The following is a 24,537-nucleotide window of genomic DNA, read 5'->3' on the forward strand; positions in this document are numbered from 1 at the left end:
ACCTCTCCCGCACCGCCTGGCCCTTCATGTCCCAGGCAGGTTTCCTTCCCAGCCCTGGGCCGCCTCACAACCCCCGCCGCCTCAGGCAGAGGGGCAGAGGCGCCTCGCCAGCTCGAGGTCGCCACGAGGCCCCTCACCCCCGGGCCGCCGGCTGCCCTCCCTCGGGGGAGGGGGCAGGTGCCTGGGCAGGACAGCAAGAGCCTTGTCACGCACCCTGACCTCCACCGGGGGAGCAAGGAACTCCCGGTTGCGGTGCAGCTCCCCGCAACGGCCGCCCCCAACCACCTCCCCGCTGAGGGCCGCGGCGCCCCGCCCCCAACGGCCCCCCGCGCGACGCTGCGAGAGCAACGGTCACCCCCAACGGTCCCCGCGAGCCGCCGCGAGAGCAACGGCCCCGCCCCCAACGGCCGCCCCCAACCGCCTCCCCGCTGAGGGCCGCGGCGCCCCGCCCCCAACGGCCCCCCGGGCGCCACCGCGAGGGCGGCAGCTGCAGCAGCTGCAGCAGCAGCAGCAGCATCGCTGAGGAGAAGCCTTCCCCTCGAAACTCTCCCGCCCCTACACCCGAGACGCTTTTCCCCCTCTCGCGGTTAAGATAAGGAACTTGAGGCAGGCGGGTGTGCAAAACACACCCACTCCTCCTTAACAACGCGGAAAGGCCACTCTCATCGTAGTCACCGATCCCACCTTCCACCGCACGAAAAAATAGCTTTGCCAGCTATTTTGCCAGCCTCGCCCCTCATTACATTGCCATTAGTTTAGAAATATATTATGCGGAAAGCCTTTCTGGCAATTAGTCCTTACCGCTTTTAGTTCCGTTTTCTCCAGGATGAGGCCGAGTCCGCCGCTTCCCACACTGGGAGTCACGAAAGGCTTTGGAGCTGGCTTTTCCTGTGCTTTGCAAAGAGCAGGGAAGCGGCTGCGTTTCCACACCCTCCAGCAGGGAAGTAGCAGCTTTGTTCCTCAAGGGTAGAGCTGTAAATAACTGCAGCTATGGCTGCAGGTGCAGGCAATAAGGAGGCTAATCAAACTGCTCCTCTTTCCAAATCTCAAACACCTGTCAGCTGATTTCAGGCAAATCCCACCTCCCTGCTCCAGCAGGGCCTTCTTCCCCAGGAGCTCAGCCCAGAGCTGCACGCCTTGGAGAAAGGGGGCAAAGGGAAGGGCAGCTCTGCTGCGCGTTCAGCAAGTTTGGTCACAGCAGGATTTCCTCAAGTCACAACTATTCTGAATCCTAAAATATACATTATTCAGATGTTCTTACATATTTGGAAGCACTCAAAACAGAATGACATTTAGAACTATGAACATATAAAATACCACTTTAAAGAAAAGTCTTTTAATGTAGTACTACATAACCCATACACGTACTGTTTTAAAAAAGAAAAATTAGGATATGATGAAACCTTCCAAGCTTACTCCCACCGTGACTTTTATCTAAACATCATTCCTGTAGTTTAATGTTTTACTCAATACCAATGACTGATGGGCACAGAAGGCAAAGAAAGATGAACTGAATAGAATTAAAGAAAAGAGAATATTTCTGAAGATTGTTTCTTCCCACAGTACAAATTCAACATTTGTTTTCAAGTTTAGCTTTTAATTAAATTATAATTACCTTCTGTGGAAGTGTTGGTGAGGAAACTGCTGCACTGCTGGAATATATACAGTAGGTATAACTACTCCCCCTTCGCCCCAATAAAAAAACCTTTGGAAATGTTTCTACCAATAGCAAGAATATGACAGTTTAATTAATAGTATTTTAGCAGGTTTTTTTGAATATCTGTTACCTGATGGAAAAGAGCTATTGTTTTAGAGGAGTTAACAGGGGCAGGACAAGAACATACACCAACTATATCACTGCTAGCATTGCATTTTCTCATATTTAAAAAGCTACATTAAACACAGAATACCATGCATATACAGATATTACCAACTATTTTGAAGTAACTGCTCTTCAGTATGAGGGAATTACCAGCTTACCCTAAAAAGCTTTTTCTCTAGCTAAATGCTGTAGGACAACAACAACAAAAAAAAAAACAAAAGAAAGGTGAATAAGTTGGCTTTATCAACACAAATGAAAGTGTGTCAACTGTAGCGTTCATTCTGAAATCGAGGAGCATAGTTTCTGGCACTTTCATTCTCCTGTGTTGTGATCAAGTCTATAATAGCTGTTAGCACTGCTGTATCCCTGGATTTAATATCATTCCAGTCCACAGGGTGCGGGTTTTCTATTTTTTCTTGTAGAAGATCATCCAGCTCTTGCCTTAAATTCTGCAAACAAGAAGTTTGTGGGAATGAGAAAGAGAGACATTTAGGAAACTACATATAACAATCTTATCATAGTAAATTAGATCCCTCATGCACTCCCTTTTCCTAATCTTTGTCACCTACCTACTATTCTAATGTCAACTCATTGTTAACTGCAAGATCAAAAACTGCTTCTCAAAAGCCAGTAGTTCTACCTTTTATGGCAGATGACCATCTCTGGATATAACGGCCTGTAACAGCCTACACATCCACTAGCTGACTATTTCAGGATTAAAGATATTTAAGTTAAAAATATCAGGTGTGATATCCAATATCAAACAAGGCTCTATTCAGCTCCTCTTTCCACTGGAACTTAATAAAGTTAGACTAAAGATCCCTAACCTCGTTGTTTCCACATCCACGTAGGTACTAACAGACTGATCAAGTAATCCTGTAGCTTCTGTTACGGAAATCTACACAGATAAAACTCTTCAAATCCCTCACAGTAACACATGTTTACAGTTCCTTTAAAATCAACCCTATGACTCTTCTCTGAAACTTCTGTAGTTTTCAGTATCCTTTGTGAATCATGGACTTTTCAGCAAAGGTTGCACCAGCTAAACAAGAACATCTTCTCTCCATCCCCAATGCCTCAAGCAGGCACACAGCCCGATTCTCCCGAGCCATGCTATTGCACTGGGCACTCAACAAAAAATCTTAATGATGTCTGCTTAGTTGTTCTACTAAGGCCAAAAACACAAGGGACTACATTACTGTTTACTTCTGTCCAGTTTATCAGGTGATAGACTGCTCAGAATATTATTTGTACTACCACTTTTTAATTTGCATTCATCTACAAACCTTATGTTCTGTAGCTTAAAAATAAACTGCACATGACCAAAAACAGAACTCTACTGGACCCACATCTTGACAGCAACTGAATTTGACTCCCACTTCATTAAAAAATTTGCTTCTAGTAATTCAATAAGATTATTAAAAACAGGGTGGTCAGATTTCTTCATCTGCTTCACTGTAACTGGCATTTTATTAGCTACTACTGAGAAACACTGGGTTCAGTGTCCAGTTATGCGTACTCTACAGCTAGCACAATCTCCTTGATTGTGCTTGAAGAGCATCACTTGCTCAAATGGACAAATTCAGCCTTCCTTCCCTTCCCAGAGTCACCCTATGAGAAAGACATATACTGTTTAAATGCAAATACACACATATATTATAGAAATGTAAACCTAAAGTGTATTATTTGAACTACTTACTGGGAATACATTCAAAACATTAGTTATCTTCCTACAGCGACGCATTAGTAGGTACACACTAATATCAAATACAAAAATCCTCTAAGAAGAACCAGTGTTACAGTAAGTCTTCCATATATGTTATTCTCATTAACCACAGTCACCTTAACTAAGTGCGCTATTCTTGCTGGAGACTGGAAAACAATCCATTCATCCACTGCAATGGTATCTTGATCTTTATCCTTCTGAATGGATATATCTCCTCCAAAGAACAAGAGACAATATGGAGAAACCTCTGTACAATCATATAAATAAATCTGCAACAAGACAAAATTGTCCAATCACCCTTTAAAGCATATTAAATGATACGACTTAACCCTTAATAAAACATAATACAAATTAAAGTTCCAGAAGATCATTTTTCAGAGTCATTCATCAATTTACAGATCTGAAGTGACTCAGTTGAAAAAGTTACATAAATGCAGTATTTGATTAAACAAGAAATCAAACCAATTATTCCATTTGCAATCAGAGAAAAAAAAATTTTGTCCAACTAACTTTTCCCATATATTCAAAATGTCACACTGGATAAATGGAAAAAAAACCCCACACACCTGTCTTTGTCAGAAGCAGGTATTTTATCTTTGGTTTTACGAAAATATAAACATCTAATACAGATTAGTATATCAGTTGTTTGTGGAACAATGCCTGCATCACAACAGAATCTGATGGCATGTGAAAGGAATGACCCAAAACAGGAAGGCTTCAAAACAAAGCTGGTGCACATCTTTCGACCCACAATAAGAGGCACCTTCATCCAGTCTTATTAGAGAGCTACAAAAATAAATTACACAAAAATATGAACTTTCACATACACTGCTAGTTCTCATCTTCAAATGGTACACAAGCCAGTTATAATGGAACTCTGTCTCTTCCACATTAACAGATTTAGGATGAATATTAACTGTTCCATCTGTCTTGGTGCAAACTTTCACCCTTAAAAGAATAAAAACAGTTTTTGTTTTAAGATTGAAATAAAATATTGAAGACTTAGCAAATTATGTCCAAACTTAAACAAACAAACAAACCACTCCTACTACAGTGTTCTACTCTCTGTTTTAAACTCTGAAAATAAAAGGACATTCAAAGAAGTTTTGACTTCTTTCCCACAAAGATTACAGAAGAACATGCAATATGAATTTTTAGACTACCATCTCTCTCCATTTGAGAAGCCTGAGTTCTTTTCTAAATACACCCCCTTAAAGCAACCTGTAGCTCTCAGGTAGAAAAACAAGTGGCATTCTTCTTCCAAAAGAAGGGCTCAGTGACTTACTATATTTGGTTACACCACCCAAGGTTTTATCTATTTTTTGGAAAAAACACATAAGCAACTTACATATCTGAGCTCTTTGCTCCATGTTAAGAGGTGGCAACAGTGTGGAACAACGGACTTTCAACCCATCTCACTTTCAACCAATCTAGAGTTGTGAGAGTCTTTAACACAAGCTTGTCTTTGACAGAATTCAACTCGAGAGATAACCTTCAAATGCTTTGATTATATTTACCATCTGAAAGCACATTTACTTCCCAATATAATAATACTTTCAAGGAGTAAAAAGGAGAAATCAAGCACAATATTTTTCTCCCTTCCTTATTTCAGAGCTGTAATTCTTCAGCTGTGGGTCACAGGGCTCTCTACGCCTTGTGTGCAGAAGGAATATTTTGCAAAATACCGAGTTAACTGTTTGAACAACAGTCTCCTAAGGACTCCTTCTGTTCTAAACACTTATTCTAGCAAAGTGCTTTGAATAACAAATCTCTTGCTTAATGGATCGTAAAACTGAACCCTCCCGGGCAGCTCGTTTACACCTAGCTCCACCATGTGGCAAAGTCAGTGATACAGCACCTTGCACCAGGTTTGCAAACTTAATGTTACAGGAATCCTTTAAGTGATTCAAGCTGACTGGGCTCAACTTAAAATAGACTATCAGCTGGCTAGTAGTTGCCAGCTATAGCTCAGTTTAAGTTAGGTAATCTAATTTTGACATAAAGTAGAATTTTGACTATTTGTTCTTATTCCTTTCACAAAAATAATCACTTGTGTTTTTGGTTTTTTTTTAATTACATGAATAGCAATTGCTCATAGCATGTTATATCCACATTGCACACCCAGAAAGATGATTCAAACATTCAACCCTTCATTCTGTCCTACATCAGGTTTACGGATTAGGAGTATCTATATTCTGATGAGTAGATTGTTAATACTTTGTTGATAGGAGTATATATGTTCTATTAATATAAGAAGTGATCATCAACAGACCAGAGCTGCTGGGCTCTATCTTGCCAAATAATAAGAAAGGACAGTGTTTCATGTGTTGCTGTAAATCAAAAGTGATAGCAAGATTCTCTTAACGGCCATGCTGTTGATATACTTGTAACACTATGGACTGTGTGGTAACTCACACCAATTATTTCATATATATCAGGTATCCAAACGGTTATCCAAATGGTTAAACAATGTTGCAGTTTCAGTAAGTGGAAGTCAACAATCCCATGTTCTGGTCTATCATTCGCAAATGAAGTAATTTGCGCCATGACCAAGCTGCACAAAGAACTTCATTCATATATTCAAGCTGTTGCTTTGCCTTGCCAAACTACCCAATGTAGAAAACACCTCAAATACAAAACAAGAGTATACCAAATCCTTACATTTTTCTCTTTTTGCTAAAGCTTGGCCGGATCTTTGCAACTTTTGGATATAAACCAGCACAGATGACCGCTTTGAGTAACTTCTCATTATCTGTAGAGGACAGCAAAGTAAATAATGCAGCTCTGCAAACCGATTTCAACTAAAGGAAATTTTCCATTTCCTTCCACTCTTCACCTGAGTTGGTATTAGATTTGGGGTCCTTGGGGTCTCTGCTATTCACAAATCCAGCTGCAAGGAGATGCTCAGCAAACTGTCCTTTCATGTTATGCAGCATCTAGGAAAAAAAATTGTCCCAGAATGACGGTGTGCCAAAGGCCCCTTCCTGTCTCCCCCAAAGACATACTCCTCTTTTTACAAAACTATTAAGATGTTACCTGGAGTGTATTTGAAGAGAGGAAATATTCCCAGCAGTAGTCTTTTTCAGTTCTGAAACCACGACGCCGAGTCTCTTCCCAGCCCTAAAAATTAAAACAAAGTCATAGTTCGAAAGAGTTTAGAAGTGAACAAATACAAATGAACAAAAAAGGACAGAGCAAAAACTGGACATCAATAAGCAATACGGTTATATTCTTCTCTAGAAGAGAGAAAGCAAACCCTTTGATCTCTTTGTATTACATATAGCTCACTATCTTATAAATAAGTAGCAAAACACGTATGAAAACACAGCTTTACATTTTGAATTGAAAAATTAATTTTTTGATAATGAGGAGTGAAACATAGCCAAGTTTTCCAGAACTTCATTTGTTGCTATTAGTAGTCCTGGGTAGCAACACCGTTTCCAGGCTATTTATTTCCTCCTCCTCTTAGCCCAGTGTACAGGTAAGTCTCCAAGACTTCTGCAGTCAGCTTCAGCCTCCTGGAGAGGCCAGAAGGACAAAAGTTACTTTCTTAGTGATTTCTGAAGGGAAATGGAAAGTTGTCAGGAAAAGGTTTGACTACGTTCAGCTCATTAAGTATACATTTAGAGAGCAGCCATCTTTAACTATTAAGCTGCATTTTCCTGCTCTTCATATGCCTATGCCCAAGAAATTAGGCTACTGAGTCTGAAGACAAGATTCCTTAACACTAAAAGCATGAAAATTAATGTTCTCTTGTGTCTTAATGTGTTCTTGTAGAAGCCAAGGAGAAAGTTCTCAGCATATATTGATCAGACTTTTCCTCAGAATAAAACATATTGCTCAGAAGTTTTCTAGGAAGAAGAAGAAGAAAAAAAAAAAAAAAAAGCCTACCGTGAAAGCATTCACCACAGTTAGATGATCACTTTTAGTGTTCTTTGACAGCTCCTTTCTTCTTGCATCTGCTACTTTCTCTTTGCCCTAAGAACAATTAGAACCTATAAAATATTCATGACTGACAAGCTATTCTTTCTTCCAGTTCTCTTTTCCCAATTAAAGTGTGTATATCTATCTATCTCAATACTTCACATGCAAAATACATTTGTTAATAAAAGATTGTCTTGATGTACTGTGAGGTATTGCCTTTGCCTACAGAGTGACTTTAATTTTCATGTAATTAATGTGAAAATAAGATCAAAGGGCTTTTAAACTACACTATTTTAGTAAGCCCTAATATCCTTTTGAGATTCTTAACACCTTATGTGCAGTTCTCTTAGAAACTTTACCAGAGGAATGACAAAAGGGTCTTTGAAGCTGAGGCTAGCTGCAATTGTAAGGACTGGATCCAGGCAACAGAATAAAGCTCCAAAAAGGATCATTTTTCCGATGTGTGGTTCAACTGGTAATCGTGCTAAATGGACACCTAGTGGAGTCAGTTCTTCTTGTCTGTCCAAAGCATTCTGTCAAAAATAAAGATAAATAAATAAAATCCACACACAGTATTTGAAATGGAGAGGATTTCCCTGAAGTAGCAGTTGGTACACCTAGAGAACAGAGAGAGGTCTAGCAGCTGGAGAATGCAGCTGGCTTTAACAACATAAGGTAGAAAAGTGATTATGCAAATTATGGAGAAGTAGAAATTTAAGTTTAATACTGCTCTTTGGGGATTAATTAATTAATTGTGTTTCAGCAGCTTAGTGGGATCAGTGCCTTTCTAGACAAAGGCATAAGGGCTTTTTAAAGACTTTTCAGTGTCTTGTTCTCCTGATCAAGCTTATTTTTAGACTCCTAAATTTCCCTCAATATCGCTTTTGTTCTTCTGCCCTTTGCTACCATACAGCCCTGTCACAGAACACTTATCTAAGCATTTATAGAATTCTGCCATCAATCTGAACACTGCCCTTCAACTAAATCAGATGTAGCAATAAACTGAAACAACCGATTTGTACAGGTAATACCTGCCCCCCCCCCAAAAAAAAACAACAGCACAAATGTGTCCATAAACCCTCAGTTCCCATCATGCAAACAACATGCAGCTTTTTGCAACCTGTATCATGAAGGGGCTTTTCTAGCTTGTTTGTTTCATTCGCCTCAACTCTCAGTGATCCCCTCCCATTCACAAGAGCCCTGACATACAAGATATCTCCCCCATCTGCCTTAACTGCTCACAGAAAAAAAAGCATCTCAAACTCTTAACTAATCCAGCTGGGACAGGAAGGCTTATGTGGACATAGCCATGAGCAAGATGCTACAGAAGCAGAGAGTTAAATATCTATGTGGAACCTGAAGAGAAGGTATGTATGTGTTTTGAGTAATTTAGAAACTCCCTCATGAACTACTCTATGCAGCCCATAAAACTCTACCTATTATGAATGAAAATTATTTCCTCTATTTGGACATGAGGACAGAACACTGTACAACCTTGATATGTAATGGGCCTGCAAAAGACAATAAGGAGATTCAAATGTCTAGACCTGTACAATCAGAATTGTCTTTTATAAGAAACTGTTTAGTAATACAGCTCTAAATCAATTTTTCCTTGCAAGAAATTGTACATTAAATAATACTTTACCAGCTCCATTAGATGGTTTATGGCCAACATTACAGCATCACGAGATGGTGGATCCATTAGTTTGCTCAGAAAATAAGCAATTCCACCAAGCTTTAGAATCTGGTTGGCACAGGGAGGGGGGGGAAAAAAACACAAACAGAAAACACCATGATTAGAGAAATATGGATATCTAGCTCAAATTGGTAAGTACTGCAGTAACTAAAAAAAAAAAAAAAGCCATGAATAATTCACTGCTTGAGTGAGAATTTTACTAGTTAGGGACTAAGGGCAAAAATAAAAATGTATTAGGGAAGAAATTTTACGTATAAAAATCTATTCTTCACTCAATATGTATGCATGTTAAGTCATGAACTCCATTGCTTTTAAGTGGTATCTATGACTTCATTTTCAAGAATGAACGACAGACAAGGAATTCAATACAAACTGCCAAAAAGGAAACTCATGTCAGTTCTAACACTACTCTTTTGTAAAATTTTTCAAAGATATTGTGTCTCACGACACACTGGTATTCCCACTCCTCTGACAGAAGGAATGATATTTTGGGAGAAAAAAGTACAGCCCAAATTTGTGTTAATAGCTTTTACAGCTTTTTAATAGCTTTTATAATAGCTCCATCTTTTATTTATATTACACACAAACATTTTTCTTCTTGGGCTTGGTATCCGCACGCAAGTATCCATTTTGCAAACTTTGTCACAATTATTAAAGCTATTGTACTCTTGGTATATCAGAATTCCAACTTGAAGACAACCCCAGCCTCAGAGTTGTATTAACTTAATCTCTTATTCCATTGTAAAAGTAAATAATACATATGTTTGAAGATTCACATATTTACCTTGATTTGTAAACACAGTTCTTCCAAAGGTGTCCTCAAGATCTCTGGTAACTGATAATCATCGAGAAGGCTAGCACGCAGTCCGTTGTATAGATGGTAACAATGACCTGGCTGAACTCTGTAATATATTTACATTTAAAAAATGTGTTTTTTCCTATGACACTGTGACATTAGGACTGTGTTTAAAAACAAACAGACTTCCAAAACACCTCAAGGCATTAAAACTAAAGTGAATTAAATTGTAAAGCAGTTTCAGCCTTTTGAAATACAGATCAGACTACAGGAAAACAAAGACACACTGAACAACAGAAACTCCCCATCAACTCCTCAAAAGGAGCAATGAGAAGATCAGAGAAGAACAGTAAGTCTGAAGAACTTAGAAAAGAAAATATTCCACGAAGTATTTTGAGGGGAGACAAATTTCAGCTAATTTGGTATATAGCTAAGTGATACTAATTTACAAGCAATTTTTGCTTTAATGTATTGTATCCTCACAAAGCATGAGGGCAAACACCATCAACACAATGAATTAAAAAAAACAAAACAGACACGCACAACTTTTATTCTTCTATAATGAGGAGGGAAACTCCCCACTTCCAAATGCAGTGCAAGGTAAGTCAGTCTCCTAGAAAAATGGTGAAACCGTTCTTTCAACAAAAGCAAGAGACCACCACGCTAGAGCATCTGCTTCTGAACAAGCGAAGAAACAAACTAATATCTTCAGCATGCTCTAACATGGCTACCAAATCAAAGTTCTGGGCTCCAAGGGTGATGAAAGCTTAATAACAAACAATTTTTCTAACTAGCTTTGTTATTCTTACCTTCCTGCTCGACCTTTCCTCTGCTTGGCATTAGCTTTACTAACCCACTCTGCTGCCATTGTGCTAATGTTGTTCTGTGTATCAAAGTGAGTTTCCTTTATTTTTCCGCCATCTATAACGAACACCACATCATCTATTGTAATGCTGTTTGAAAAGAGAGACAAAAAAAGATGCAACTCCTCATCTTTACAAATTCAACCCAGGATTTTAAAGAGGTTCAGCATCTCTTTACTCCCTCCCAAATTGTAAATCAACAATAAAAATTCTGGGTTGGGAATTTCATTAAGAATTATGTTACTAAGCATTTCCAGAAAGAGCTTGATCTGTTCTCCTAGATCTTGCAGGAGCCACAGCACGAGGTTAAGAAGTCTGCAAAGAGCGCAGGTAGCTCGGATTTATCACATACAACAAGCGCAAGTCATTTTAATCATTCATGTTTTGATTGTTATAAACAACTCTTAAAGGAAAATTCCAGTTTAGTCTATAAACATCTCTAAAGATAAACTGTTACAAAACGAATGGTACAAATAATATGTTTTAGAAACAGGTTTATACTTTAGATTAGCACTTCTGTTTATTTTGTTAAAAGTATAGCTTTTTTTAGGCTGTATAACTATTTACCTAGTCTCTGCAATGTTGGTAGCAATCACGATTTTCCTTACTCCTGGTGGGGTCTTCTTAAAAACCTGTAATTATACCATCATCCATTTACATGTTTGCCAAAACCAAAAGCAGGCTCAATTCATTTTTTTTGGTAGTTGTGTAAAGTTACTTTATTACATAACAATAAAGAAAAAGCATACCTGAGTCTGGTTAACAGTAGGCATCAATGAATGTAAAGGTATGATAATAAACCTATCTGAAAATTAAAACAGTAAAAGACATGGTGTAAGCACAGAAACTTTAACTGTACAGGGAAATTAAGTATGTAGGATAGAGGAAAATATGATGTAAGTAAATTTACTGTTCCTTATTCCGAATTATTTTTGATTATATAGATACAAGCATGTCTTTCTGCATTTTTGTCAGCAATGATCAATATATCAATATTAAATCTCCTTCTGACTAGCATTTATCCACTCCCAGCTGAACTGTACGTATTTCTTTCTGGGAATCAGGGGTGGGGGGGGGGGGTTGGAAATCACAGGTGGTATAATCACAAAAATACAGATTCATATCCTGGAATCTCAGAGGGATATAATCCGAGTAGACTAATACCAACTATAATGGGGGATGAGAGAACTGTACTTCTGGGCCAATAACTGCATATACAGCTCAAGATCATTTTTCTTACAATTCATGTTAGACTTTTACCAAGTCTGTCACCACAACAAATATTCACTGCTGCCAATATAACTTAAGTGGCCAAGGCATCTTGAAACACATTCTATATTTCTAAACCAAAAAAGTTTCATTAATTCACAGATTATTTTTATCTGTGATACATAATCATTATATTCCTCTGCTGAAATGGCCTGCATTAGACAGAGGACAGGAGCATAAAAAAAACCAACAAAAAAAAGGTAATATTAGACTTTGAACGAATTCCAGTACTCCCCAAATGCTAGCAAACCATAAAAATACATGCATCTGTATCATAAAAAACTAGAATTCCTTTATGGCTTTTTATTTCAGAATTTGTCATTTTGTATTTTGCTATGTTGACTTGACAAGTTTAAGAAGTTATATGAAGTTATGTACAGTAATTTAGATTTCATTTTTAATGTCTCAATTTATTAGTTGCTCAAGTTTAGTAAGTAAACTGACACTCTCCTCAATCTTTCAATAATCCAAAGCATCCCCCACTCATGCTGCTTTGCTTAAATATGAATGAAGAACCCAATTAAAGCATTACCACAGGCAATAGAGTTGTCTCTGCTAGTAATATTGCACGACATATCAAATATAGCCCTTATTTCTGGAAGCCCCATAAAAAAAAAAAAAAAATCAAGCATGTTAAGATGGCATATACTTCTGGTTAGCCAATTAAACAAAAAGCTTCAGTAGTGGTAAACAATCGGTTAAAAAGACATTTTTGAATTTTTTCTTGGTTTAATTCTAAAAATTCTAATCCAGCTACGATCTACCATGATCTCTACCTATGCTTGTGTTGCAGCACGTGGACATTGAGTGTACATATCATGAATTTTAAGACAACTGTATCTGAGCAACAGTCAATAGCATAGTTAGGACAAATTAGCTGAACATATGAGCTATGTAAACAGGACAAACTAAAAATATATAGGATATTTTAAGTGTTCTATTAACAAAGCTTCTAGGAATAAATGGGATTTAAAAGAACCATCAGCGAAGCAGTAGGCAGAAGTGGCTGAGGAATGAAGAAAAGAGGAAGTGAACACAGAATGAAGAAAAAGACTTTCTGTCTAGGAGGAACTCCATCCAGAAATAAGAAAGGACAAAAGGAACAAGATGCAGGTTTGAAATTAATTTCCAAATTCTTCAATCCTACACTGAGCAAAACGTATTATCATTAGTAGATGAAAGATACTATAGAAGTGCAGAAAATACTGAACATACTGTAATTATCTTGAAAGGAAGAGAGGAAAGAGAAGGGAAAAAACAGTGCAACACCAGCAAACATATGCAAAAATTAAGAGTTTGTCACTAATGCTATTGCTAGAATTCCAAAGTAAAATTTTGTCTTTACCTGACTTAAACATGACTTGCGACATCAAGAGATCATGCAAAGTGCTAATGTTGTCCCAGCCTGGAAGAAACACTAGAATTGCACCATCCTATATTAAAAAACAAACAAACAAACAAACAAAAAAAACAGAGAGAAGGAACCACACAGAAAAAAACATGTTTATGATAAATTACATGCTATGCAAAAAATTAACTGCCTGTACATTGATGCATGTGTTTTGGATAAATGGTATTTGAGACATCATTGGCTCAAATCTGGAACAAAGTTTGTAAGCCTGTTTTCTATAAAAGTTAGCAACATATAATGAAATTTATCTGAACTTAATAAAAATTTCCTTTTAAAAATTTTCCCCTGCAATGTTTTAAACATTGCCATGTCAATTTACCAAGCAATTTGAGTTGCAATTAAAATAATAAAAAAAATTGAGAGAGCAAAACTAACACATGATTTTCAAACAGAAAGAACAAAGTGCACAACAGCAGCAATTCATTCCTGTTATCCACTGCTTAAATGGTCTAACATTTGAAATGTGAGAGACACTCGATACTTTCAACATTCAAAATTCTCTTTAAAAAGCCAGCCAATGTGCCATATCCTCCACAGATTTTTGAACACAGAAATGAATATATACTTAAGGTTAAGATATAGCCTATAATATACATATATTATACACCTGACAACCGAAGGTATTCTTACTTCAAATTTGTCACTGCTTCAGGCATAGAAACCTTCTGATAATAATGCACACAACAGTATTACAAACAAATCCTTTTACTGGGACTTTAATAAGGATTTTTACCATACGAATCTGATGTCATTATATTCCAACATCTTTGTTTTTGCTAATGCACACAACAGGAAGGAAGCCAGAATTTGAAATAAAAAGTACATAAGATTTACTATACTGGCTCTGACTCACAGAAACTAAGTGTTACATCGCATAGGTGAGTAAAGTTCTCAAGATACTTTTTTTTTTTTTAAAAACTAAAAGATAAGTAACAGAGCTGCATAGAATCATCATCAGATATTTCTAAAAGAGAAAAAAATAAGGCACAATCAGGGATAGCAACGAATGCAGCTATATTAACTACCAAGTTCGACAGTCTGCAAGTAGAAAGTATTTCCTAGCTGTGTGTTTCATACACATGTGAACTACACTTTCATTAGGCAGTATAAAAATTCAGTCTTCAGCATCATCCAGGTCATATTTAGATTAGTCAGGCAGAAAAGAAATATTTAAAGCCAATTGCACAGTGTAGATATGAGACTCCGAGTATCAACGCTATATAGTGTTCTTGCCCTCTCCCTCCCATTGCTGACAAATTAAGAACAGAGATTTAGCAGCATATTAAAGAGGTTTTCAGGCAGTGTTTTTCTACAGTTTTTTCTCAAAACATAAAACTTTTACTACATACATACACAATACAAAGAATACTACCTCTGAGACAAAGGCACTCAGTCACAGAAAGAACTAAAAGTTAAAATTTAATTTATGATTTTATACTACTTTCCATCAAGTGACTAAGATGCATAATTAAAGGCTTTGTGGTATACCAAGGCTTATCAAAAACAAACAAGCAAACAAAAAAAAATCAGAATGAAACAGCACCCAAACCTTCAGATTTCTCTCTCTGTTTTATTTAAAAGGCAATCCTTCCTGTCAATGTAAGGAGTCAGACTGTCTTCTCTTGTTCAGAGAAGACCATAAATCAGCGTACCAAATACATTTAAAAGTTTTCCAAGTTTCTCACGTGACATAAGCATATAGCTCTCATCAGTGCCACAACCCCTATTCAAGAAAATGCTTGGATGTGTACCCCCATTTAAACAGGGATTAAATCACATCATTTCAATAAACCTCAACTAACCACACTCTCAGCTTAGGGCTTAAATAGTCATTACATATTTAAAGCTGGCAGATAACTTCTGAGAAAATCAAAGCAAAACTCTATATATCTCTATATAATAAACTAAAATAATTTTATCAGCTCTGACATTCCTGATAGCCACTGACCACAATTCAGTAGCATCATCAAAACATGCTGACATTAGACAGAAACGTACCTCTTCTTCCAGCACAATGTGCCTGATAAGTGCTGCTATAAGGTCAAGGTCAACCTTGTCATCATCCATCATTTCCAAGGCATCTATAGTACTTGCTGAATACCTACAGGCATCAAAATCATGCGTATTGATAACTTATTAACATACAAAGTCATGTATTCATGTCTGTTATAAGGCTACTGCAATTACACACCTAAGTAGCCCACTACTGTCCAATATATTTCTTCAGAGATACAAGAACTGAACAGTATTCTGATACAGTATACTGTGTATCTTATACAATGTATAAGATTTAGATAAAAAAAAGTTTTATACAGTGTATAAGATTTAGTTTACTGCAATTATGATCAGTTTAGAATAGCAGGTTTAAGAATTTTCATGTTATGATGTCTCTCCTCCTCATGGATTATCTAGTATCTGAACAATTTGAGTTTACCCTTCGATTTACCTCCTGTGAACACTAAAGTGAGGGACCCCTCTTCTATTCAGCCCTCCATTTTCATGAAACCTAATAACGTGGAAAGAATTGCCAATTGGTTCAAAAGATCTGTCAGGAAAGGGACTGAGGAGTATGAATGGAGGAGTGGGGCGTGGGCATTGAAGACTTGTTCCCATGGAAAAGCAAGGTAAAACTGAGTCTCCTATATTCATCATTGTTACCAAACTGGATATATAGAAAGTCACAAAACACAGAAGATATGCAAAACGAGAGAAACAGGAAGATGCACCTCCTGGAAAAAACAGCCAGGCTATCCAATTAATCAGCTTATCCAGATAACCAGATCACTAGCAAATGCCAGTGATCAAATCAAATGTCTCAAGTGGAAAAATCTCTACTGGGTGCTCAAAACATGACTTATCTTGGTCTAGAGCAATATTAAAATATTCTGAGAAAAAGCTTTTGAAAAAAACACTAGTGCGTTTTGTATTACGTTGATTATAAGACTAAAATACAGTGAGTTCTACTGCAAAGGAAAAGACTGAAAAAGGGGAGAACGTGAAAGAGGATTAAGGACCAAAGCTCAAGCAGCCCAGTGTTACACTGAAGACTGTAACGGACAATCCCAACATCAACGGCAAACGACTGACAGCTACAAGTTACCTTATAGTTTACACATGTAAAATTTTCTGCGATGACTGTAAAGCACTTCAATGCTTACTACCCAACTGTATTGGCAATTACGTTATTATTGTTTTCCACAATAGCAACTATCATGTCATTAATAAAGGCCCAGTGTTAAAATACAGCACTAATTTATGTTTCTCAGTTGTGAAGTGCCACAAAACTTAATGTGAAAGAGTAACTTAAAAACAACCTGCCCCGCAGCTGCCTTAAATAGTCTGGCCATCGTTCTTTATAGATTTCCTCTTTTTCTTCTTTTTCTGGTCTGCTTACATGTCCTTGCATGAAGCCTTTCTTCCACCGTGGCCGACGGTCCATGTTTTCTGGAGCATACCTTTAAAATTAAATAACAAACAATTATTTTAAATTTTGAAACTAAAGCCCTTTAAAATGAACTCTACAGTATTTTTCCAAAGTGTGGACAATATACAGCACTTGAACTATATCATCTAATGGGATTCTTGAAATTTTTTTCTGAAAAAAAAAAACTATTTATAAAAACAGGCATCATCTCTAATAAGCACAGAAACACGTAAAAAAAAGAAAAGAAAAGTCTGAACAAATAGAAAGGCAAGCTTGATTTAGTAGCCTGAAAATTTATAGCTACTGAGCACAAGAACTGTTTTTCTGTTTCTATGAATTTTTTTTTTCTCCTCAAGGCAAGATTTCCAAGGTGCTACAATGTAACACCTCACCAAAAAATACAACACAATTTTTAATTCCAGGAGAAGCTAGTTAATCTCCCCTGAAAGGTTTTCTGAAACAAGATGAGTGCTATTGAACTTCGGTTTTCTTTTGAAAAACAAAACAAATTTTCATGGATATTTATGCTGAGATAAGCTTTAGAAAAGACATACTAAGCAAAACTGAACAAAATACTATCTATGCACCGGTGTTCACTCACAGGCAAAAAACACACCTACCTCAACTTTTCAATTACATCTTCCAGAAGATACTCCACCACGGGGAAAGTGAATCCAGGTATATGAATCATTGGACAGTTATCTATTGAGAAAGTATAACTCTCTTTTTAAACAGAAAATAAAACACTGTACTGAAATAATAGTAAAGAATGTTTACTGCCTACTATTATGCAAAATACTATTTTTGCATTGTAATCACCATAACGTCAACTCTAGTTAAAAATAAATAAATAAATAAATAAATAAAAATAATAATAATCTCATGGAAGATGCCAAAATAACATCCAAATAAAACAACCAAACAGAAAAGAAGTACAGGTAGCAAGCAGTATATTTTTCCCAGTATGTTCATCTGGTTCCAGTTTCAGGATAAAACCTGTAGAATGAAGAACTAAAAGCTTCACTCTGGTTGCCCGCTCACACCACAGCTTTTAAAATATGGTAAATATGAGTAGATATTTAATATGAAACTGCTCTGAAGATAATGTTTCCACAGTATGTTTAATGGCAAACACAGAAGCAACATACATTCATGTTGAGATAAAATTAAGGAAATAAAAATCTCCAACAATCAGCAACTATTTATAAAAATGGAATTAATCTCAATAAAAATCAAACCTAAAATTTGAGAACTTCATTATTCTGTACAAGTCTAGATTATATAAGAGAAAATATTCATATGATGCATTTTACCTACCAAAATACTCCGAAAACTTCTCAGCATTTAAAGTAGCACTCATTAGTATTACTTTCAGATCCAAACGAATATTCAAAAGATCTTTAATAATGCTCATTAAAACATCTGACTGAAGATTTCTTTCATGAATTTCATCAAGGACTACATGACTAACACTGGACAAATGCCTAAAATAGGAGAGCAAAAAATTAAACACATTTGTTTTCAGCAAAAATAAGAAACAGATCAGAAGCTGGTAGATAGTAGAGACAGCTCATTAGTCAAGTCATTTGACAACTCTATTCAGTTTCTTATTAAATAGGAAAACTTACTTATCTGACTGGAGCCACTGTAGTACAATTCCTGTGGTACAGTATAAAATGGAACCCTGTTTCCTTGGTAACCGGCTGAAAGAGATACAAGAACTCTTGAGTTCTCTCTTTGTATTTTACAAAGTACTTTAAAAGCTTAAAAATCAAAATGCAGATAGTCATTACAGACATCATGAAGTATGTCTCATTCAGCTTTATTCTCTAACTTGCTCGCTTAGAGTTCAATTGGTGGAACAAGAAATTAGGCCAGAGTCACACTCAAACTTTTTGCTGAGTTTCAAAGACTTTATTCCCCACCCCAACCATTCACAGGAATGCCTTCTGGAGAAAAATACCTGAATGAAAGCATTGGTGTATGTTAAGAACTAATTTTCAAATATTCACGCTTGATTAACAATAGCTACTGGTCTATACGCAGACACAAAAATTGCTATGAGAGCCTTTCTTACCTCTGTAGACGAATTTGGTATCCTGTACTTTTGCCATTACCACACGCTTCTGCCCTTTCAGCAGCAACTCTCTCAGCCACCTTAAAATCAAAACAGTGCATTAAAAAAAAACAAAACCAAAAAACAACCCCCACCCCAAAAACAAACAAAAAACCATAAGGGTAATCTATGATTTAGCTACTCATCAACAGGAAATACCTAGAAACAAGATGTTACATAATCAACAAGAAAAAACACTAAAAACGACTTTGTCTCTTCTATTGACAGTGGCATTTCCTGGCTGATCCCAAGAACAGGTTTGCAAACTAAACTGCATTTTAGAGTAACACAACCAATTACACATTAGCAATAAATTCTCCCAGAATGCACCTTTCATTAAGGCAAGCTTTTCCTCATGGGAAATAGGATTCTATAGTCATTTAATACTTAATTGTCAAAAGAGTAACTACTGTGCACTTAACAGCCAAATTCTTTCTTGCTCATTAATATATATTTCTAAAGGGCCTGAAATAACATTAGTATTTACCTTAATCTGCATTTGCACTGTCCAAGTCCATTAAAATCACTGATATGAGGTACGAACAAATTCACAGGAAAATGACGCTTACTGTGCCAGTACTCTACTAACCACCAAAACTTATGAAATGCTAGATTAGTGTATATTAACAAAGTTATTCTTTGCAGAAGAAATTATAATAAGACTGAAAATTAATACACAAAAAGCCATCTTAGCTGTCCACTATAGGCTGAATACTGGTCTTAAGCGTAAAATTTCATGAGTAGATTGGATGGTGGATCAGTTTGAGAGCTGTGCAGTTTCTTCACTTGAACTCTTTTCAGCTCTTCTTAACCTCAAGTAATCTAGCAGATTGTACACTCAGTCCACAGAGTTTCCCAGGAATTTTAGGCCAGATAAGAAATGTATTTTTATTCAATGATTCTGAGTAAGGTAGTATATTTTTCCCCCCCTCAGATTTATTTGGGGGGGGGGGGGGTTGAAATCATAAGCAATGAAGTTACTTAGTCTGTCAAAACAGCACTTACCGAGATGGCACTGATCCTCCTAGGCTGAGTACATACAATCCTGCACGTAGACCCTTTCCCTCGCTCAATGTAATCATCCAAGATGAACTGAGTAACTTGTGTAGTCTTTCCACAACCAGTCTCACCACTAATCACAGTTACTCGATTATTGTTTATCAGATTTACAAGTTCCTGTTTCCAAACAGAGACAAAACATTTACAAATATTTGGGAATGAAACAGATTTTAGAAGGATTTTGAGAATTCTCTACTATGGTGAGATAAACTTAAAAGAAAATCTCATAGCATGTAAAAAATAGGTATTCAACTGTTTCTATTAACATTTAAGAGAAAAAGAAGAAAATAGTTATATTTCTTTTTAAAAAATTTACTTAAATACATCTAACATTCAGACCATTTCTATGAATATTTCCACCTCTACTGATAAAACTGTATATGATCTCAGAATAAGTTTCTACATATCCTGAAGCAATGAACTTGAGCTACGTTCTAGAAAAAACATAGTGGCAGAACTTGGGAAACTTCAGTACCTTCATAAAAAGGTGAGACTCTAAAAAAAAATTTCTGTCACACAAGTTTCCTGTTTAACACTTGTGTCTTGTGTTTAGTCCCAATTACATCAACAGAAATCTCCCATTTCACAACATAGGTGATACACAGAGGTAAATATTATTTCAAAATAAAAATACATTTACCTTTCTCATCCCATAAGAAGGGAGTTTTTCTCGGAATCTCTGGAAAAAACAACACAAAACAAAAAAAAGAGCAAAAGTCAGTGATATGCATCTGTAAAAGCCTTTCCAACACTAGATGTAACAGATTTCATCTAGGCTAAACTGAGAAAAAGACATGACAAATTGTTCAGCTAATACCCATATAAACACGGGCCCACTAGAAATAAATTTAATTCCAAGCATGTTTTCAATTTCATCACACTTAGAAGAATTATTTAAAACTAGCAGTTCAGTACACGTAAATGCATATACATAGCTCTTCAAGACAAGGGTCTTGAATAGAGAACTTGCTTCTGATACGCAGTCAAACTTTCTTTTTTTAAAATAAGTCTAATTCACCACCATTAGAACAACATAAACTATGTTTTTAAGAGACAATTTCTTCAGAGCCCATTTTCTTGCTTTTAGTTTTAGATAGAAATCTGGGGATAAACATTTAGTAGATCTTTTTTGGAAAATGAGTTTATGCTTAAAATTATATATGCGATTCCTAACATTCTTAGATTTTACACAATCTGAAGTTATCATTAAAAGCCTGTTTTTTAATCACTGTCCTATAAATAGGTATGTGTTTTGTAAGAAATTATTAAAGTAACTGTTTTAGCACAACTAGCACCATGACAACTTCCCAGAAAATAAACTGCAAAGCAGTTATGTTTTCTGGACATATTAATTTACAAAAAATAGAAAGCTTTGAACTTTTATTTAACGCATTAGAAAGTACCTGCATTTCGATATATCTCGGATCAGATTTCTTTTGTCTTAAATCTTCTTTAAGTTGCTCATCTAAATCAGCATCTTGATCATTTTTCTCAAAAAGATATTCAGCATCTCGATCAAGAAATATTTTTTCCAAGATTGGTCTCTGTTTTACAGGAGCTTTTTCCACAGCTGGTTTCACTTTTGCAGGCTCTTCTGGAGTGTGTCTGAAATAAACGCAGAGCACAAAAACTTCAAAGAATACCCAGTATGTGCCTGGCCACTGAGAAAAGCATGCTGAACCATTCAAGGCAAATCTCATATCTGTTTTTCAGACATTACATCCACAAGTTAGGTGACCCCTAATGGGATGGAGAGCACACAGTATGTTGTTAAAACAACTTAAGTTTGAAAATTACTAGTCAAATATTTTACACAATATGCGCCTTTATAATGAAAAAACAAACAAACAAAGGCACAAAACAGGTCTAGAAAACTACTACTCAACCTGCTGTCAGAACCACTGCCGTGTATCCGGATCTTTCAGCAAAACGGAGACCCAAGCAAGATACTTATTAACCTAATTCACTCACTGAATCTAAAATCTTCTGGTGTATCTTCTGCTCGCAGCCCGCAAGAAGACCGTTTGATTCAAAGTATACAAAAGCATAAACAATTGTTTCTTTTTACCCTTCTTCATCCCCAGACCACCAGGACATGGCTTCTTGCTCTTTCTCATTTTTCGTCTGGACAGTGTTCAGCAGCTGCACGATTTGCTCTTCCCTGCGTTCATCCATGCGCACAACGGCTCTCTGGGGCCAACAGAGAAAAGCGTCGTTTTTAATCGACACGTATTGAGCACATCGACGCGCGCATCACACCTTCGACACGGAAGCGTCGTTCTCAAAGCGCAGCTTCGGGGAGTTTTCTCAACAGCGAGAACCCCCGGGACGACCGCAAAGGCGGCGCCCCCCCCCCCCCCCCGCGCGGCCCCCGCTGGCCGGGGCGGGTTCGACGAGGCCCCTCCGGACCGGCCCCCGCGCAGCGGCCGGCTCCTCACGGGCCGCAGCGCCCTGACACACTCCCCCCCCCACCCCCGCCTCCAACCGAAGAGATCGATCCAGTCAGTTGATCGCCGGCCGCGAGCAACCGCCACGGCCGCTTCAGGGCGGCGGGACGGCGACAGCGCGGCCCGCACCTGCTGCCGGTCGGTCTCCTTGCTCTTCTGGCCCTGCTTCCGCGCGTACCACAGCCCGATCTCGCGGCCCTTGAGGTGGCTGGGGTGGCGCCCCCGCCCGCCGCCGCCGCCGCGGCCCCCGTGCCCCCCCGAGGCGGCGGCGGCGGAGGACGAGGAGGGCCGGGGCCCGCCATCGCCGCCGCGGCCCCAGTCCCTGCGATGCTCGTAGCTCATGGCCGCCGCGCCGCCGCCGCCGCCGCCGGCACGCAGCAGCAGCGCCGCCGCCGCCCGCCTCATCCGCCGCCTCACTTCCGCCCGCGGAGCCCCGCCCCCACGGAGCCCCGCCCCCTCTGCAGGCGCCTGCGCTTGCGCCGGCCGCTGCCGCGGGGCGGCGGGTTCGAGTCCCCGCCCGCCGGGCTGGCAGAGGCGGGACGCGGCGGCGGCGGCGGGCTCCGCGGCCTGAGCCGCCCTCGCGCGGCGCCTCACCGGCTCCCACGGCCTGCCCTGCGCCGCCACGGGGCTCTTCTCCGAGCAAATTCAGGTGTTTTGGCCAATGTCCTCTCCAGAGAGCAACGTGATCGGTTACAGCATCAGCCCTGATAACCTAGAGGCTCAGAGTAAGATGCAGATGACAATATTTTATATCTGCACCAGCCTGGCGTTCCAAATTTTAAGATGGTAGCGCTGTCTGAAACACACCTGGGAGTGAAGCCTAACAGTCATTAAATGTGATAAAATATTCAGCATAATATGTAATGCAAGCTCACCCTACAGGAAAATCTCTTCTTGTTTCAATTACAGATCTGATCTATTATTACATACTTTCTGCATATGAGAACAGTATTTCTATTTTTTTGGAAGTTTTTTTTTATTTTTTTAACAAGTTCCACAGAGCAAACAAACACCGGAGTGTGGCATCCCGGCTGGCTGCAAAGGGAAATCAACCTCAAGCTACGTAATCGTGCAAAACAGCTAGGGTGGACAGCGGCTGCAAAAGACCTTTCACAAAAACAAGCAGCTCATGCTGGAGGCAGTAAAGAAGGCGAAGCCAGTACAGGATTCATATAAAGCAAACAGGCTGCACAGACTGATGAGCCTGTCTTGCTTTTTCGACCAGATTTGCAATGCACTGCACTGTATTGTATAGATACACCAACTTATGTAGAGCTAATCTGTATGTCTACAAAATGGCATAATCTCGCACAAGCAGGGTTTATGCAGGAAACATCACGTGGTCTGTTTTAGCTATACGGCATTTCAGGTACAAGGGAATGCTGGAGAGGTTGGGATTTTAATGGGAATGAAAACAGGCAAGTCAGGAACAGAGCGCCAGATCTGTGAGTCATCAGCACATAGAGAGTAGCTGAACTTTGTGGTTTTGGGTGAGGTTACCCAGATACATGATGAAGGGGGACAAGGAGGGGACCAAGATCAGAGAATACAGAAGACTGGAGGGTACTGAGGACAATCATCTGAAAGACAAAGGAATGAGGATGACAGAGAAATGAGAAATCGAGGAGGAAATACACTTCTTCCTCACTTCCCCCTCCGCATCCTGCTTCTGTGGCTTAACGTGGACTAGACGTCACACTCCGTAATTTCTTACACTTATTATTTAACATAAACTAACAGTAATTTCACAATATTCTTGAGAAGTCCCACAGTGGCAACCAGCTAGGGAGTAAAGAAGAGTCAAAGAAAAATAATTCTTAGAAATCTAAGAAGGAATGTTAAAAGATTCCCCCTCTGCGATATGTCACCAGGACACCTCTGTAAGCTAAACGAGGGAGAATGTCACAAATCCTTCTGAAAGGCTAGAGTGGGATAGGAGAGATGGAAAAACATCCTGCTGCTCAAGTATGAATTTGATGTCAAT

At 38.4% G+C, this 24,537-nt stretch overlaps 1 protein-coding gene across 2 annotated transcripts; it reads right to left on the reverse strand.

Annotated features, from left to right (window-relative positions):
- Window positions 1-1,320: 1,320 nt before the first annotated feature.
- On the reverse strand, window positions 1,321-22,958 carry DHX36 (DEAH-box helicase 36). Of its 2 annotated transcripts, XM_067301548.1 has the most exons (25): window positions 22,683-22,958; window positions 22,175-22,296; window positions 21,510-21,711; window positions 20,747-20,785; window positions 20,053-20,223; window positions 19,009-19,088; window positions 18,560-18,634; window positions 18,249-18,415; window positions 17,552-17,633; window positions 16,822-16,962; window positions 15,506-15,608; window positions 13,442-13,529; window positions 11,577-11,632; window positions 11,395-11,459; window positions 10,774-10,917; window positions 9,953-10,070; window positions 9,118-9,216; window positions 7,832-8,005; window positions 7,440-7,526; window positions 6,585-6,668; window positions 6,385-6,484; window positions 6,210-6,300; window positions 4,376-4,496; window positions 3,665-3,817; window positions 1,321-2,271 (listed from the first exon to the last, which is right to left on the reverse strand). In XM_067301548.1, the coding sequence occupies exons 1-25, from the start codon at window positions 22,956-22,958 to the stop codon at window positions 2,086-2,088; spliced, it is 3,024 nt and encodes a 1,007-aa protein (XP_067157649.1). In that variant the 3' UTR covers window positions 1,321-2,085. The 2 variants fall into 2 exon arrangements, with proteins under 2 accessions (XP_067157649.1, XP_067157650.1); XM_067301549.1 differs by lacking the exon at window positions 7,832-8,005 and having other exon boundaries at window positions 22,683-22,918.
- Between the last annotated feature and the right edge of the window lie 1,579 nt (window positions 22,959-24,537).

This window comes from Apteryx mantelli, chromosome 9, assembly GCF_036417845.1.
Source record: "Apteryx mantelli isolate bAptMan1 chromosome 9, bAptMan1.hap1, whole genome shotgun sequence".
NCBI classification, from domain to species: Eukaryota; Metazoa; Chordata; class Aves; order Apterygiformes; family Apterygidae; genus Apteryx; species Apteryx mantelli.